Source organism: Gekko japonicus, unplaced genomic scaffold (genome assembly GCF_001447785.1).
Source record: "Gekko japonicus isolate JY-2015 unplaced genomic scaffold, Gekko_japonicus_V1.1 scaffold133, whole genome shotgun sequence".
NCBI classification, from domain to species: domain Eukaryota; kingdom Metazoa; phylum Chordata; class Lepidosauria; order Squamata; family Gekkonidae; genus Gekko; species Gekko japonicus.
Window position 1 is genome coordinate 1,503,800 of NW_015171506.1, and position 13,622 is coordinate 1,517,421.

General features: G+C 40.9%; 1 protein-coding gene across 1 annotated transcript in view; it reads left to right on the forward strand.

Annotated features, from left to right (window-relative positions):
- The window catches only part of FRMD3 (FERM domain containing 3), a 194,316-nt gene that overhangs the window by 82,185 nt on the left and 98,509 nt on the right, over nt 1-13,622 (forward strand). The window contains exon 2 of the mRNA XM_015419287.1: nt 8,009-8,113. Within this exon, the coding sequence (XP_015274773.1) occupies nt 8,009-8,113 (105 nt within the window). The remainder of the gene's footprint in view (nt 1-8,008; nt 8,114-13,622) is intronic.

Consider the following 13,622-nt stretch of genomic DNA (forward strand, 5'->3'; position numbering starts at 1 on the left):
ATCCTGGCGTGGATGGCATTGGTGGTGCGGCGGTGGCGAGCAAGGCAAGGTGCACGCTCGAGCGATCCCTGGCGGTGGAGAAGAAGTACATCAAGGCTGCCGTGCAGAGAGAAGGGGCGTGCGCAGACGCCGAACTCCGACTCAGCGGAGCCGGAAAGGACGTTGCCGGGCCGGAAAGTAGGCGGAGCTGCGCGCCTAAGGAAGGAGTGCGACACCACTAAATGCCGGAGAAGGAGAAGGAAGGAGAAGGAACGCCAGAGAACACCAGAGGAAAAGAGAACAACGCCAGAGAACACCAGAGGAAAAATAGAACAACGCCAGAGAAAACCAGAGAAGACCATGCCAAGCCAACGGAGAAACAACAATAGCCACCACAGAGGGGGTGCCGGTAGGTTGTCCCATCCCCCTTCATACATTGTGGCCCTAGCTAGGAACACAGGTGATTAGCACCAGAAACCCTGTAAGCCGCTCTGAGACCCTAGCCATGGGACAAAAGCGGGATATCAAGTCTAATGTAAATAAAAAAAAAATTAAAAAAAATAATACTGTTTATAAAACACATTTTACATTATATATTTTCTATTCTTACAGTAGTAGAGCAAGTTTACATCTGCATAGATTTACACACAGACACACACACACACAATGAATTTCAGTTCTTTTCCAGAAGAATAAGGGGAGAGAGAAAGGGTTTCTCCCATTTCTGGAAATTGCATCACTGTTGAATGGGCCTCCATACAAAACAATTCCAAAACTATTAGACAACTGAAACATGCTGTTTTTCTATGTACAAGGTTTGGGTTTTGTTTTTTTAATGTGGATATTTAATATTTGTTTCTATTATTATGCACTCTGACTGGTTTACGTAAACTGGTAAAAGCATTTGTGGAATACTGTGAAAAAGTACACAAAATTGTAAGTACACAAAAATAAAATAATAAAAAATAAAATCAGAAATATACAAAAATAGTAAAAAATTATATTTGCTAAATCCTATTCCCTGTCCTCCCCAGTATCTAAGTGGTTCATAAATGGACAACCAATTGAACAGGTAAAGCAATTTAGGTATCTGGGGGTCATCTTTCAATCAAATTTGAGATGGAAGACCCATCTGACTAGAGCTATGAAAAAAGCTAGATTCACCAGTAATGCAATTACTTTATTCTTCTTCACCTGAGGTGACACTTATATATGAGGTGTTATTCAGATTTTCAGTGCTAAGGCAGTATTGCATGGAATTGGAGTCTTGATATAGGTGATTTGATCAATCTATTACACTTTATCCACAAAATTTGCTGTGTACCAAGCTGTGTTTGCTGTATATACCAAACTCTCAGAGGTGAATTGGCCCGGAATTCATTGGAAGTTTGTGCATGGATCTTGGCATTTAAATTAAAGCCAAAATTATCCACTGTGAGGAAAGGGATTTTGAATCTTACTGAGAAAGACCCTTATACAGGGCAATGGAAGTTGATTGTTAAGAATAGACTCCCAGTGACTAGGATTTGATAATAAAAATATGGACATCATAAAACAAATAAAGCCCTCAGTACTGAATTTGGATAGAACAGGTACTTTAGTGAGGGCATGGCATGTATGCTCATCAGCATTCTTTGGAGTTCCCTTCTCTTGTGCTATTCCACACTACTTAAACCTAACAATCCCTCATTATAGAAGAGCATTTATGATTGCCCAGTTAATTTAATTTCCATTGGCCATACTGGAAGGCTGATTCACAGGTTTAGCATATTCAGATGGAGTTTGTAAATATGAATTTGGTCAGCTTTAGTCCTTAGAACATGTTTTATTGGAGAGTGAAATCTGGTCTGATTTGAGAGAAGAAGAATGGGACAGAAATATTTATAGCACTACTTCCTGCATTGGGTAGAATCTTTATCCACTGAAAGTATTTTGACGATTGCCCCTCAGGACTGGTTTTCTCCATACTGGGAGCCATCTGGGTAATGCAGCCTTGAGATCAGTGGCAGCCTTGGCAGTGGCAGGAGTGCCACTGAGGGCCTGGACCTGGTGGCAACAATACTGGGAGTTTAAAGGTGCTGCCGGAGATACTAGCAATTTGTTTTTGCACCTTTGGGATACATTGGTGTAACTCCGGGATATGCTAGTATAATGCTTAGCTGGTTCCCTGACCCCTTTTTTTTCTGGGCCTCAGAATGTAGCTGTTAGTCTTCTCAGCTCATTCTATTATTCTTTCTTCCAACTGAAAATCCAAGTACTTACTGTGATAATCAGCAGCTTTCCTTCAGATGGGCATGCTTAGAAATTGTGTATTTTCATTTTATTTGAAAAATACTGGAGCAAACTTATAGCTGTTATTTTGCAAGCTGTGGAATGCTTGGCAGTTTATGCCCCATCAGAGTACATTCTGCCACAGCTCCTCTTCTTGTGGCTATCTAAATAGTGTGTAGTTTCTCTTTAACTCTGAACCAGGTCTATGAGATCTTGGTGAGTGCTTCTTCACAGAAGGGCTGCACATGCACTTCAAGTACTGGGGATGGAGTGAAAATGGGATCAATGGGGCTTTCTGGCCCAGCCCCCCTGTGTATTTGGCATAATTCATGCTATCTTCAAGAAGCTACATGTGTGTAGACTGTATATGTGTGACTGGGGTATTTGCAGAAAGCAACATCTATAAATGTATAGTTTTTTGCTTTTGCAGGAGTTATGCTATATGTGTTTAGTGAGAGGGTGGGACCAGCAGGTCTTCATATACATGTTGACTGTAATATATGTGCAGTATTCCAGCCTAGCAGTTACATATTAGCATACACTTGAACTATCCATTACAATTTGCAATATGCTATAGAGATCTGGGCAAAAGTTACATGTTCATGCATATACATATTCTTAAAAGGCTTTCTGGGTCAGTATTTGTATCAGCTGTGCCATCAAGTTGCTTCCACCTTTTTTTTTTTTTAAATGATGGGAACATTTCCCTTCCCTCACTTTTGCTTACCTAAAAGCCCCCCCCCCCAGCCTCTCTCCTTTTTCTGGCCAGGTCCAGAAAATGAATTTGTGTATCATAGGTAATGATCACTCTGCAGCACTACTTCTGTGTAAAATTCCCATCTACACTCTGTTCAGATGCAATGATACTTCATTTTTTTAGATACTGCAGTTTGGTCTCTAGGACCAAACAACATATATGACAGCGACAGCAACATATATGAGAGATGAAACTCAGAGTTGCAAGCAAAGTTTAGTCAGTAGTGGGATGACTATAAAATCTGGGATTATTCTCTTAGGGGAAATCTTGGTCAATTGGCTCAATGAGATTATTCAACAATGTAATTAACCTGCCTGCCTCTACTGCTCCCATGTGTAAAACTGTATCTTATGAGAAATGGGTCAGGAGCAGACAGAGACTATCAATTGATATTGCTGTGAACTGGTAATGTAGAAACTGAAGTGGCCTGTCTTCTTATGATAATAGGAAATATTTGCAAAAATATCTTGTGATGTGGTCCTGAACATGTTTATTGGGATATAGGTAAAGGTAAAGGTTTCCTTGCTCGAAAGCCAGTCGAATCAGACTCTAGGGTTGCGGTGCTCATCTCCGTTTCAAAGCCGAAGAGCCAGCGCTGTCCAAAGACGTTTCCGTGGTCATGTGGCCGGCATGACTAAACACCAAGGCGCACGGAACGCTGTTACCTTCCCACTGAAGTGGTACCTATTTATCTACTTGCAGTTTTTTGCTTTCGAACTGCTAGGTTGGCAGGAGCTGGAACTAGAGACGGGAGCTCACTCCGTCATGCGGCACCCGGGTCTTGAACTGCTGAACTACCGACCTTCCACAGCCTGCAGTTCAGTGTCTTAACCACTTGAGCATCTCACTAATTCCAATGGGATTTATTTTGAAGAAGTTGGTTTTGGTTAATAGGCTTATGGTGGTCCCTGCCACACGGCAGGGAAAAGGACGGTCAAACTGCAGCTAATCTGAGCCGCATCACAGTTGAGACGCCACGGCGGGATCTCACAGATCCCCCGTGCTGCGGCGCCATAGCTCCCCGGCATGATCAGATGCCGGGGAGAATGCGACGGTGGAAAGGGGAGCCTGGCGAACTGCGCATGCTCAAACATGCACAGTTCGGCCAGGAGCCGGGGATGCGCCGGCGCAAGGACACGCCGGCAATCCCACGGCGGCACTTGCTGCGGCCCAATCGAAAGAACCACCCAGGTAGGTGGTTATTTTTTAGTGTACTGTATGGGCGGGATGGGACGGATCGGAGAAGGTAGCACGACGTTCCCCAGATGTTGCTGTGGGATCGCGCCCGTTTGCTCCGGCCCAGATCCGTCATTCTCCCAGGCAAAATGGCCGGGAGAATTCATTTAAGATGGTAACTGAGATACGCAATAATCTGAATAACAAATCTCCTCAAGCTGATAAATCTTTAAAAGTTCTCTTTAAACATTTTCTAATCAAAGAGGAAACCATTCCATGATTAGGTTTACTTTCCAACATGGTACGTTTAATGTGTTTTAGTTTAGAGCAGAGGCTCTTATAAGGTATCTTAGGAAGCCTGTCTAAATTAACACAAGACTTTAGATGTCACCAAAATTTACTGTGTAGTTAGGCTTGGCAATAACTATGCAGGGAATGGTGACCCACTCATGACTTTGCTCATCCTACAGTTCCTCATTATCTATATGCCACTGCTGCCAATTGTTCATGCCCTACAGGGCCTACCCAGACAGCTTTCATAACATTTCTTCCCTGTGTTAAATATGGCAGTAGAATCATAGAGTTGGAAGGGACCACCAGAGTCATCTAGTCCAACCCCCTGCACAATTCAGGAAATTCACAACTACCTCCCCCCACACCCCTGGTGACCCCTGCTCCATGCCCAGAGGATGGCAAAAAACTAAAACAAAAAAACCTTCAGGATCCCTGGCCAAACTGGCCTGGATAAAATTGTTCCCTGACCCCAAAGTGGCGATTGGCATTTCCCTTTGGCATGTAAGAAAGGGCCACAAGAACTAAGCGTCGATGCTACCCTGCGTGTCCTCCCTCTCATGATCTGCTAAATTCACAGAATCAGCATTGCTACTACAGAGACTGTTTGCAATTACTTTTCTACATATTATGGAAGTCATTGGGATACCTGGTTGCTTAGGACTAATTGCTGCATTTCTCAGGCAATCAGATAAGTGCTCAGTGTGAAGGTTATAGCCCTTCAAAGGTTGTCTTAAGAGAATACACTTATTTGGGAGCTATCAAACAAAATTGCTTCCCATAGGTTCAAGTGCTTATTGCTGTATGCCAGCTATATAATCATTGCATTTGATTTTCTAATGAAAACAAAATCGTATCTCAGATAGCATTCTCTGTTCAAAAGATTGTTCAAATATCTTTTTAATTTATCATCTGGTTTGGAAAAAGAGCATTCTTGTTGGTTTGAAAAAAAAAAGATTCCTTCATTCAGCCCTTGATGATAATACTAATTAACTCAAGTGCTTTGTGAATGGGGATCAGGAAAATTGATAATCCAATAAAATGAATGGATTAGAGAGTGACTCCTGGAAAGCTCATTGTCTATTCTTACTCTTGTGTTTATCTCTTTGCAATCAAAATGTCAATTTCAGGTGTAGTGCTTACTAACAAGATTTTAAAAATGGTTTGCTTGTTGAGTCCACTGTTTAGGGTAGTCTGATGGACTCTTCTCTGGTTAAGTGACTGAATCATTGCATGCTTTGCAAAAAACTATATATATAAAATGCTGAACAACAGCTCTTAAAATAATATCCTGCCATTATTAGTCCCTTGAAATTTCCATCCTAGGAATACTGAAACTGGGAACCAATATAGTCATTACTCTAATGTGTTACTGTTCCAGAAAAGCAACCCATACTTGTGCCTCTTTTTCACTATAATGTCTAGTAGAACTTAACTATGGGTTGGACCCGAAATTTTCATTCCTTTAATAATGTACTCCAGCACAAGGAGCCTACCACAGGCAAAACACCTTTCTTCTGATGAAAAAATGATCCATTATGTGGGTCACTGTTTCAGAAGAGGGCTCTGTCATAAGCGGAATGGATCCTTTGGGTCCAACTACTGACATTACAGTGTTTTGTTTTCTGTACCATATACAGGCAACTAGTCTGAACAGAAATCCGCTCAACTGCATGGCTTCATGGCTGTTTTAGATGCCATTGCCATTCAAGGTCTTCCATTCAAGTTAGTTGCATCTCTGTAGTTTATTTGAATATTGCACTGGTATGCCTTTTTTACATAGCTCATTTAACATGATCGGCAACCTTAACTTGAAGTGATATAAAGCTATATTAAAGTAGGCATTGCAGTGTTGATAGAGAGAAGAGACAGTGGTGACAAAGCAACATAATATGAGACCCAATGTGGAATAGTGGTCAGAGTATCAGACAGATCTGGGAGACCCAGATACATGTCCCTGCTCAGCCACAAAGTTTACTGTGTGGCCTTGGGCCAGTTACTTTCTCTCATAGCCTAATTTGCCTTACAGGATTGTTGTGAGGACAAAATGGAGGTGAGGAGAAAAATGTAAGCTGCTTCTGGTCCCAGTTGGGGAACAATTTGGAGCATAAATGTACTAGATAGATAAGTTATTGTAATCAGGAAGGGTTATTGGTGTATTGAGGAAAATCTAAAAGAATGACTTTCTTAAAAAGCTTACATATCAGATGTAGGATCTGGCCCATCAGTGTGGGAAAAATAGAACAAGTGGTTCACTTTAAACATTTGGAAGTAATGTTTCGTTATAATCTTGCTTGGAAAACACATGTTAATTCAACTACAAAAATTGCTGAGGTAAATATAAATGCTTGCTTTTATTTTTTAATTCTAAGGGTTGGCAGTCTCTACCTACAGCTATTAAGGCCAACCTGACCCCACAGGTTGTATTTGGGGCAAGTATTCTGATTAATGGAATTTCTGAGTCCATAGATTTTCCACTTCTTGATTTTCTCTGTCAGATGGTATTGCAGAAACTGCATTTAGAATGGAGTTTGCTCACCTCTCATTGTAGTCTAGAGCTTGAATTTGGGGTATTTAAACTAAGGTTGAAGGCTGTTTTCTCATTGCCCAATGCTCTGGAGGTCTCCTACATCTGTTGAGGGAAGACACCTTTAGAAGTGTTTTGGAGATGTCTGTGGACAGTAGACTTGGTTCCCTTGGCCTTTCTCTTCCTGTGGTTGGGAATATGGGCTACCATGAAGTGTTGAGGATGGTTAGGAAAAGGATAGTTGCTCTTGATCATGTTAGTATATTCCTTGTGTAAGTTTTGTATGTTCTCTCCTTGCATTGGGGATTCTCCCATTTAACCGTTCCCTCATATTTAAATTTTCTCACCAGTCCTAGCCACTTCCATGCCTCAATGCTAGCAGACATGTCTTGCCAATTGCAGAACTGAGGGAGTGCTTTGCTAAAACTCAATTTTTGGATAGTTTTTGCTGTTGTGTTTCAGGTATAATTGAGACCATAGATCTTCTTGTTTCATTCTGTGATCAACCAGTTTTATTTTGAAATCTCTGAATTATGCCTATTTTGAACACATATAAACAGCCTGTTGAATTTTGGGTGGTCTCCTTTTTCTGGCAGATGTTGATAGCTCATTCTGTTGACAAATTTTTGGCAATTGGGGTTTCTTTAAGGTGTTATGATGAATTTTATTTTATTTTATCTGTAATAAAGTTTCATATGTTTATCCATTCCTAATGTTTAATTTGTTTTAGTATTTCATTTATTGATTTTTGATTAAAGACTTTTGGTTAAAGGAGTTTATCAGTCAAGGAAAGGAGAGGTAAAAATGAAGGAAGAACTACATTTATTGCACTGAGCTTCTTGGAGGAAAGTTGGAAATGATATAATAGCTGGCTAGCTATTAAAAATCCTGTCCATGCCTCTGTAATGTGGTGTGCATAACATGTAATTTGCTAGCCATTTATGGGCAAATAGAATGTCTGTAAGAATAATGTACAGGCTTACTATATGTGTCCTTTCTCTTTTCAGAGAGAGACCAAAGGTCAGTTTCTCATAGATCATGTTTGCAATCACTACAGTTTGCTGGAAAAAGACTACTTTGGAATTCGGTATGTGGATCCTGAAAAGCAGCGGGTATGTATATGAATTCTCACATTGTTTGATTTTAATTAATATCAGTTTACTAAAACTGCTTGGCTGGCATACAAATTTAAACATTTCTCTTTTTCTGTTCAACCTTTCTCATCTAATAAAAAGGTAAAGGTTTCCCTTGCTTGAAAGCCAGTTGAATCTGCCTCTAGGGGGCAGTGCTCATTTCCATTTCCAAGCCGAAGAGCCAGTGCTGTCCGAAGACATCTCCATGGAAAAGTATTCTTGAGTGGGGTGGTTAGGCCCCTGCCAGTCAAATCAAATCAAAAACCTTTAGTAGGCATTTGTTACAGATTGCGTAGCCAGATCAGATAACATTAAGAAATTACACAAATGAATATTCATAAAATTTAAAGAAGGAGGGAAAAGGGAATTATCCAGAGATACTGACAATCAATTCCTGGAGTCTTGTGGAAGTACTTAGCTACTTGATTAGTGATATGAGGGTTCTGGTCTGACAGAAGATATAAAACTAATTGCTTGTCATTGGCCCCATTCACATGGAGCATTTACTGCGCTGAAGGCACGATAGTCCCGTGGATTTTTCGGACGCAATCACACCGGAACATCTGGGAGGCATTGCACACCCGTGGTGAACCTGTGGCATCCTGCCGAAGATGCGCATTAAAAAAGTACCTGGGACGAATTACTGGCAAATTATTTGGCACGGGCTGCATGCGGACTCCCTGGGTGTAATCGCACCGGCACACGGCTTTCTCCCCCATCATCCTCTTTGCCGTGGGGAAGTCGTTGCCGTGTCTGATCGCATAATGGCGCATCAGAATGCGATGGCGCAAATAGCCGCGCTCCCCCCCCCATTTTCCAGCACGTCTGACCGGGGCCATTGTAACCTTTAAACTTACCTTAAAGGGGGCCAATTAAATTGTTTCTCCATGCAGTATAAAATTACAACAAAGCAAAAGATGAGATAAAAATTCAGGAGCTCCAGCTCTTTCCTGATGAGGAGTTCTCAAGAGTCTACCATAAAGGATTGCTGAAGGCAAAACATTGAACCCTGGCAAACATAAAATCTCTGTGGATTTGCAGAGATTTGAGGAGCAAGAAATAAGCAGCTGGAGCCCCATAATCAGGCATTATACCATATCCAGTTGGGGAACATGTCTTGGTAGCTAATGAGTACAGAATTTGTCTCACAATAGCCAACAATCTCTGGTGTAACAATCTAAAAGCTTGTTTTTTCTCCAACATGAAAAGTTATTCAAGCTGATTGACTTGATTTTCCACAAAATCAGACCAATTGCTTGAAAAAGAGAACATAATATGCACAAAACCAGGGTATTCAGATATAAAGTGGAGACATGGCCAAAATTTCAAGATCTGATTCTGAAGCCAGTCTCTTGTTTCTAAGAGACTCAACCCAGTTTCTAAACACATGGCTGCATATACTACACAATTTGGAACACCCAAAATGTGACGAAGGAAGTTTGGATCTGGCCCCTACCAGTCTCTGAGCTTGGGGGTCATTATCCCTGTGGTGGCAATCAATGCTCCCTCTAAGCTGTGGAGTCTTGTGAGCAAAAATTCTACTTTGTGAGCTACTGGCATTAGAGTTGTGAGCAAGCAATTTGGCTGCTACATAAATTAGTTTGCTCTGGAGCCATCCTTCCTGAGCTAAGACAAAAATCTGTGAGCTGGAGGCTAAAAAACTGTGAGCTAGCTCACACTAACTCAGCTTAGAGGGAACACTGGTGGCAGTACTGTGTAGCCTAGCTCTGCCTCTCCCCTGCAGTTCTGTGAGCCTTTTTATAGCTTGACTAGTGGAGCAGCATCTGCAGACATTGAACTACTACAGACCCACTTGCAGTTTATCCCAACAGTGCTGTGGTGCTGGCTTTCCTCTCCGTCTTGGGGATACATACAGTACACTAGAAATGAGTCTTGTTGCAAGGCTAATTCCAGTTGTCTCTACTGTATCTCTCAACAGGAGGACCAAATTAATGTTTGGAATAAACACAAAGGTAATGGTTTCAAAACCTGCATACTGTAAATTCATGAGCGGAAAGAATTTATATCTTTCAAACAATTGTTCTGTGTTTTAAATTGATTCATTTAGTTTACAGAAGTGACAATATAAATAGACTAGTTGTGTTCTGAGAAGTTATAGCCTATGAGCTTGCAAATGTGTGGAAAGATGTGAGAGTGCATATGGATCACTGTAACAACAGGGGTGGTTGATACTGTTGGGAAATGGCTGTTGAAAGTCTTCTGCTTTCCATCCGAAAGCTTGCAGATTTTTAAAAGAGGTTGAATATGCTTTCAAGCTTTAGTGTTGTAACAATAAACATTATTAAAGCGTGAACTTAAAAAGCTTTATGCTGCAACAATGCAAATTTTTACCAGAAATACAACTTATAGTACCTCAGGTTACTTTATGTTAGTATGGTACACTACCACGTACCTGTTACTGATAGAAACCAAGGCTTTAAAGTTAGTAACATCGTTGTAGTTGCCTAGCAATGGCTGCTGAGGGTATTCATTTGTTAAAGCTACATGTGCCACTTCTATGATATTGGGTTGTTTTTTTAAAAAAAACACCACCATGCATTTCTTTAAGATTTCAGACTTGACTGCAAACTTGGGGCATTATTTAGGCTTACAAAAAGATCTGTCATGTCTGTCTTTGGCTCCAGTCTCTGGGTTTAAGTATTCATGTTGAGAATTAGATATATTGATATTGGGGTTGGTGCTAATTAACACATAGGTAATGCTCTAGAACAGGGGTGTCAAACATGTGGCCTGTGGGCCAAATCAGGCCCTCGGAGGGCTTCTCTCAGGCCTGCAGTGGGACTGGCTGTCTCCTGCCTCTTCTTCCAGTTCTGCTGCTGCTGCATCGTAGCTTGCTTTGCCAGACTCTCTCAATCACTCAGGAGAGATAGATAGGCAAACTTCTGTTCTCTGCACTGGCTGAGGCTCCTCCCCCTCCCCAGGGGAGAGAGGGAATGAGCCAGAACTTGCTTCCTGGCCAGGCTGCCTCAATCGCACAGGAAACAAAGGCAAGCCTTTCTTCCACTCCATTGGCTGAGGCTCCTCCCTGAAGAGAGGGAGAGAATGAGGGAGAGCTTGCTTTGCTTGGCTGCCTCAATGGCACAGGAGAAATACAAAGCACCTGTAAGTCCAACAAAGTTTTATCCAAGGTATGAGCTTTTGTGTACCTTTCTACAATGTATGTGCTTTGTTGGGCTTGTTATGCTGTGGCTCTCCTGGGTGCAACTGGGTTCCCTCCCCCTTTTCACTGTATTCATTCCCTCATGATCCAGTCTTGCTCATCAGGAAAGCAAGAAGAAGAAGAAGAAGAAGAAGAGATTGGATTTATACCCCACTCACTGTTCACTACCTGAAGGAGTCTCAGAGCAGCTTACAATCTCTTTCCATTCCCCTCCCCACAACAGGCACTCTTTCGAGAACTGCTCCTGAGAGAACAGCTCTGAGACAACTTGTAACTGACCCAAGGTCACAAACCCGGTTCTCCCAGATTAGAACCTGCGCACTGAACCACTATACCAAACTGGCTATTTAGATGAGGAATAGCAACAAGCCAGTGAGGTGTATTAGGCTGAGAGGGCGTGTCCAGACTAAGTTCACCCAGCACATTTCCTTTGGAGATTTTAAACTTAGAATTCCTAGATAATAGGCTGATACTGACTACTGAGGAAGACTATAGTTTTGTTGACAAACACATAGCCCTCAGTCTGTGTCATGGTGCCTTCTCGTGTTTTTGAGCAACACATGAAGCAATTTATGTACAAAAACTCGCAATACCCATCCATTTCATGTTTTCCCCTGGGTCCTAGGCTCAGAACTTTGAGCATGAGATTTCTGTAGTGAATGTCAATAAATCAAAAGTAGGTTTGCAGCTTACAGATAAACATTTGAACAGCATACTCAAGATTGCAACAGCACAGACATTTTGATGCAGTAATTCAGAGCAAGAGGTGGCAGTTATCAGGCACTGTTAAATAAACAAAATATTGCAAGAGTGCTAATGGTTTAAGCATGTTTTTATTTTAAGTTAAAAATACCCTTTGTGTCCTTTATAAAGTTTATATCTCCACTACCTGGCATTACATTTTTGACACTCATGGCTCGACCCAACAAGGTCTCATTTATGTCAGATCTGGCCCTCATAACAAATGAGTTTGATACCCCTGCTCTAGAATAATGGGTTAATGGTCAAATGACTCAGCAGAATAGGATTTTTTAACCAAGTCATTTTAGCCGGGGACTTTAACGGCACAGTGGACCTTTTGGATAGACAATCACAAAAGGGCAACGAGAGTGGAAAATTGCCAAGGACCTTTTTTGAATTAACCAAACAAGAAAAACTGGAAGATGTATGGAGAAAATGGAATCCGAAACGAAGAGATTTTACTTTTTATTCCAATAGACATAGCTCTTTCTCCAGAATTGATATGATTTGGATGTCAGAGGAATTATCTATAAACACTCATAAAATTGAAATCTTGCCAAGATGTAATTTGGATCACAACCCTGTACTGTGGAGTTTGAAAGAAAAGAATAAATATTTTTTATGGAGAATAAATGAAGATTTGTTGGATAAGAAAACGGTAGTAGTTTTGTTGAAGGAGAAAACCAAGCAATATTTTCAACAAAACTTGAACAAGGAAACCCCGGTACAGGTAGTGTGGGATGCCTACAAAGCGGTGATGAGAGGAATTCTCATCTCGCAAAATGTGAGATGCAAGAAAGAAAATTTTAAAAAACAATCAGAAATGTTGGAAAAAATAGCCCAAAAAGAAACTGAACTTAAGAAAAAACCTGGGAAAAAGTCTATCATTAAAGAATTACAGTTGTTAAGAGAACAACTGAATGTAACAATGAACCAAGAACTCTATTGGAATTTAAAGAAATTACAGCAGAAATCCTTCGAGGGAGCAAACAAACCAGGAAAATATTTGGCTTGGCAGCTTAAGAACAGAAGAGAGAGGAGAATGATAACCAAAATTATAGAAGAGGGAAAGGAATTGGTTGACCCTGTTGGTATAAAAAGAAGTTTCTTCAAGTACTATGCAAAACTTTTCCAAGGGACTAAAGCTGATCTTGAGAAGATTAAAAAATATTTAGAGGAAACATCACTGCCTAAAGTAAAAAGTGAATTCAAGGACATATTAAATGATCTGATCCAGAAGGAAGAAGTGGAGAAAGCAATCGAAGACACTAAGGCGGGAAAAGCACCAGGACCGGATGGATTTACTGCAAAGTTTTATAAAAAAATGAAAGAAGAATTAATTCCGGTCATGGAGGCTTTATCTAACGAAATAAGAGAGACCAAAAGATTGCCAGATTCATGGAAGGAAGCAATAATTTCGTTGATACCAAAAGAGGGTGAAGATCTAACAAACGTGAAAAACTACAGGCCGATTTCACTTTTGAATAATGACTACAAAATTTTTGCTAAAATTCTTGCAGAAAGGGTGAAAACCTATTTACAAACGATAATCTCAGAAGACCAAGC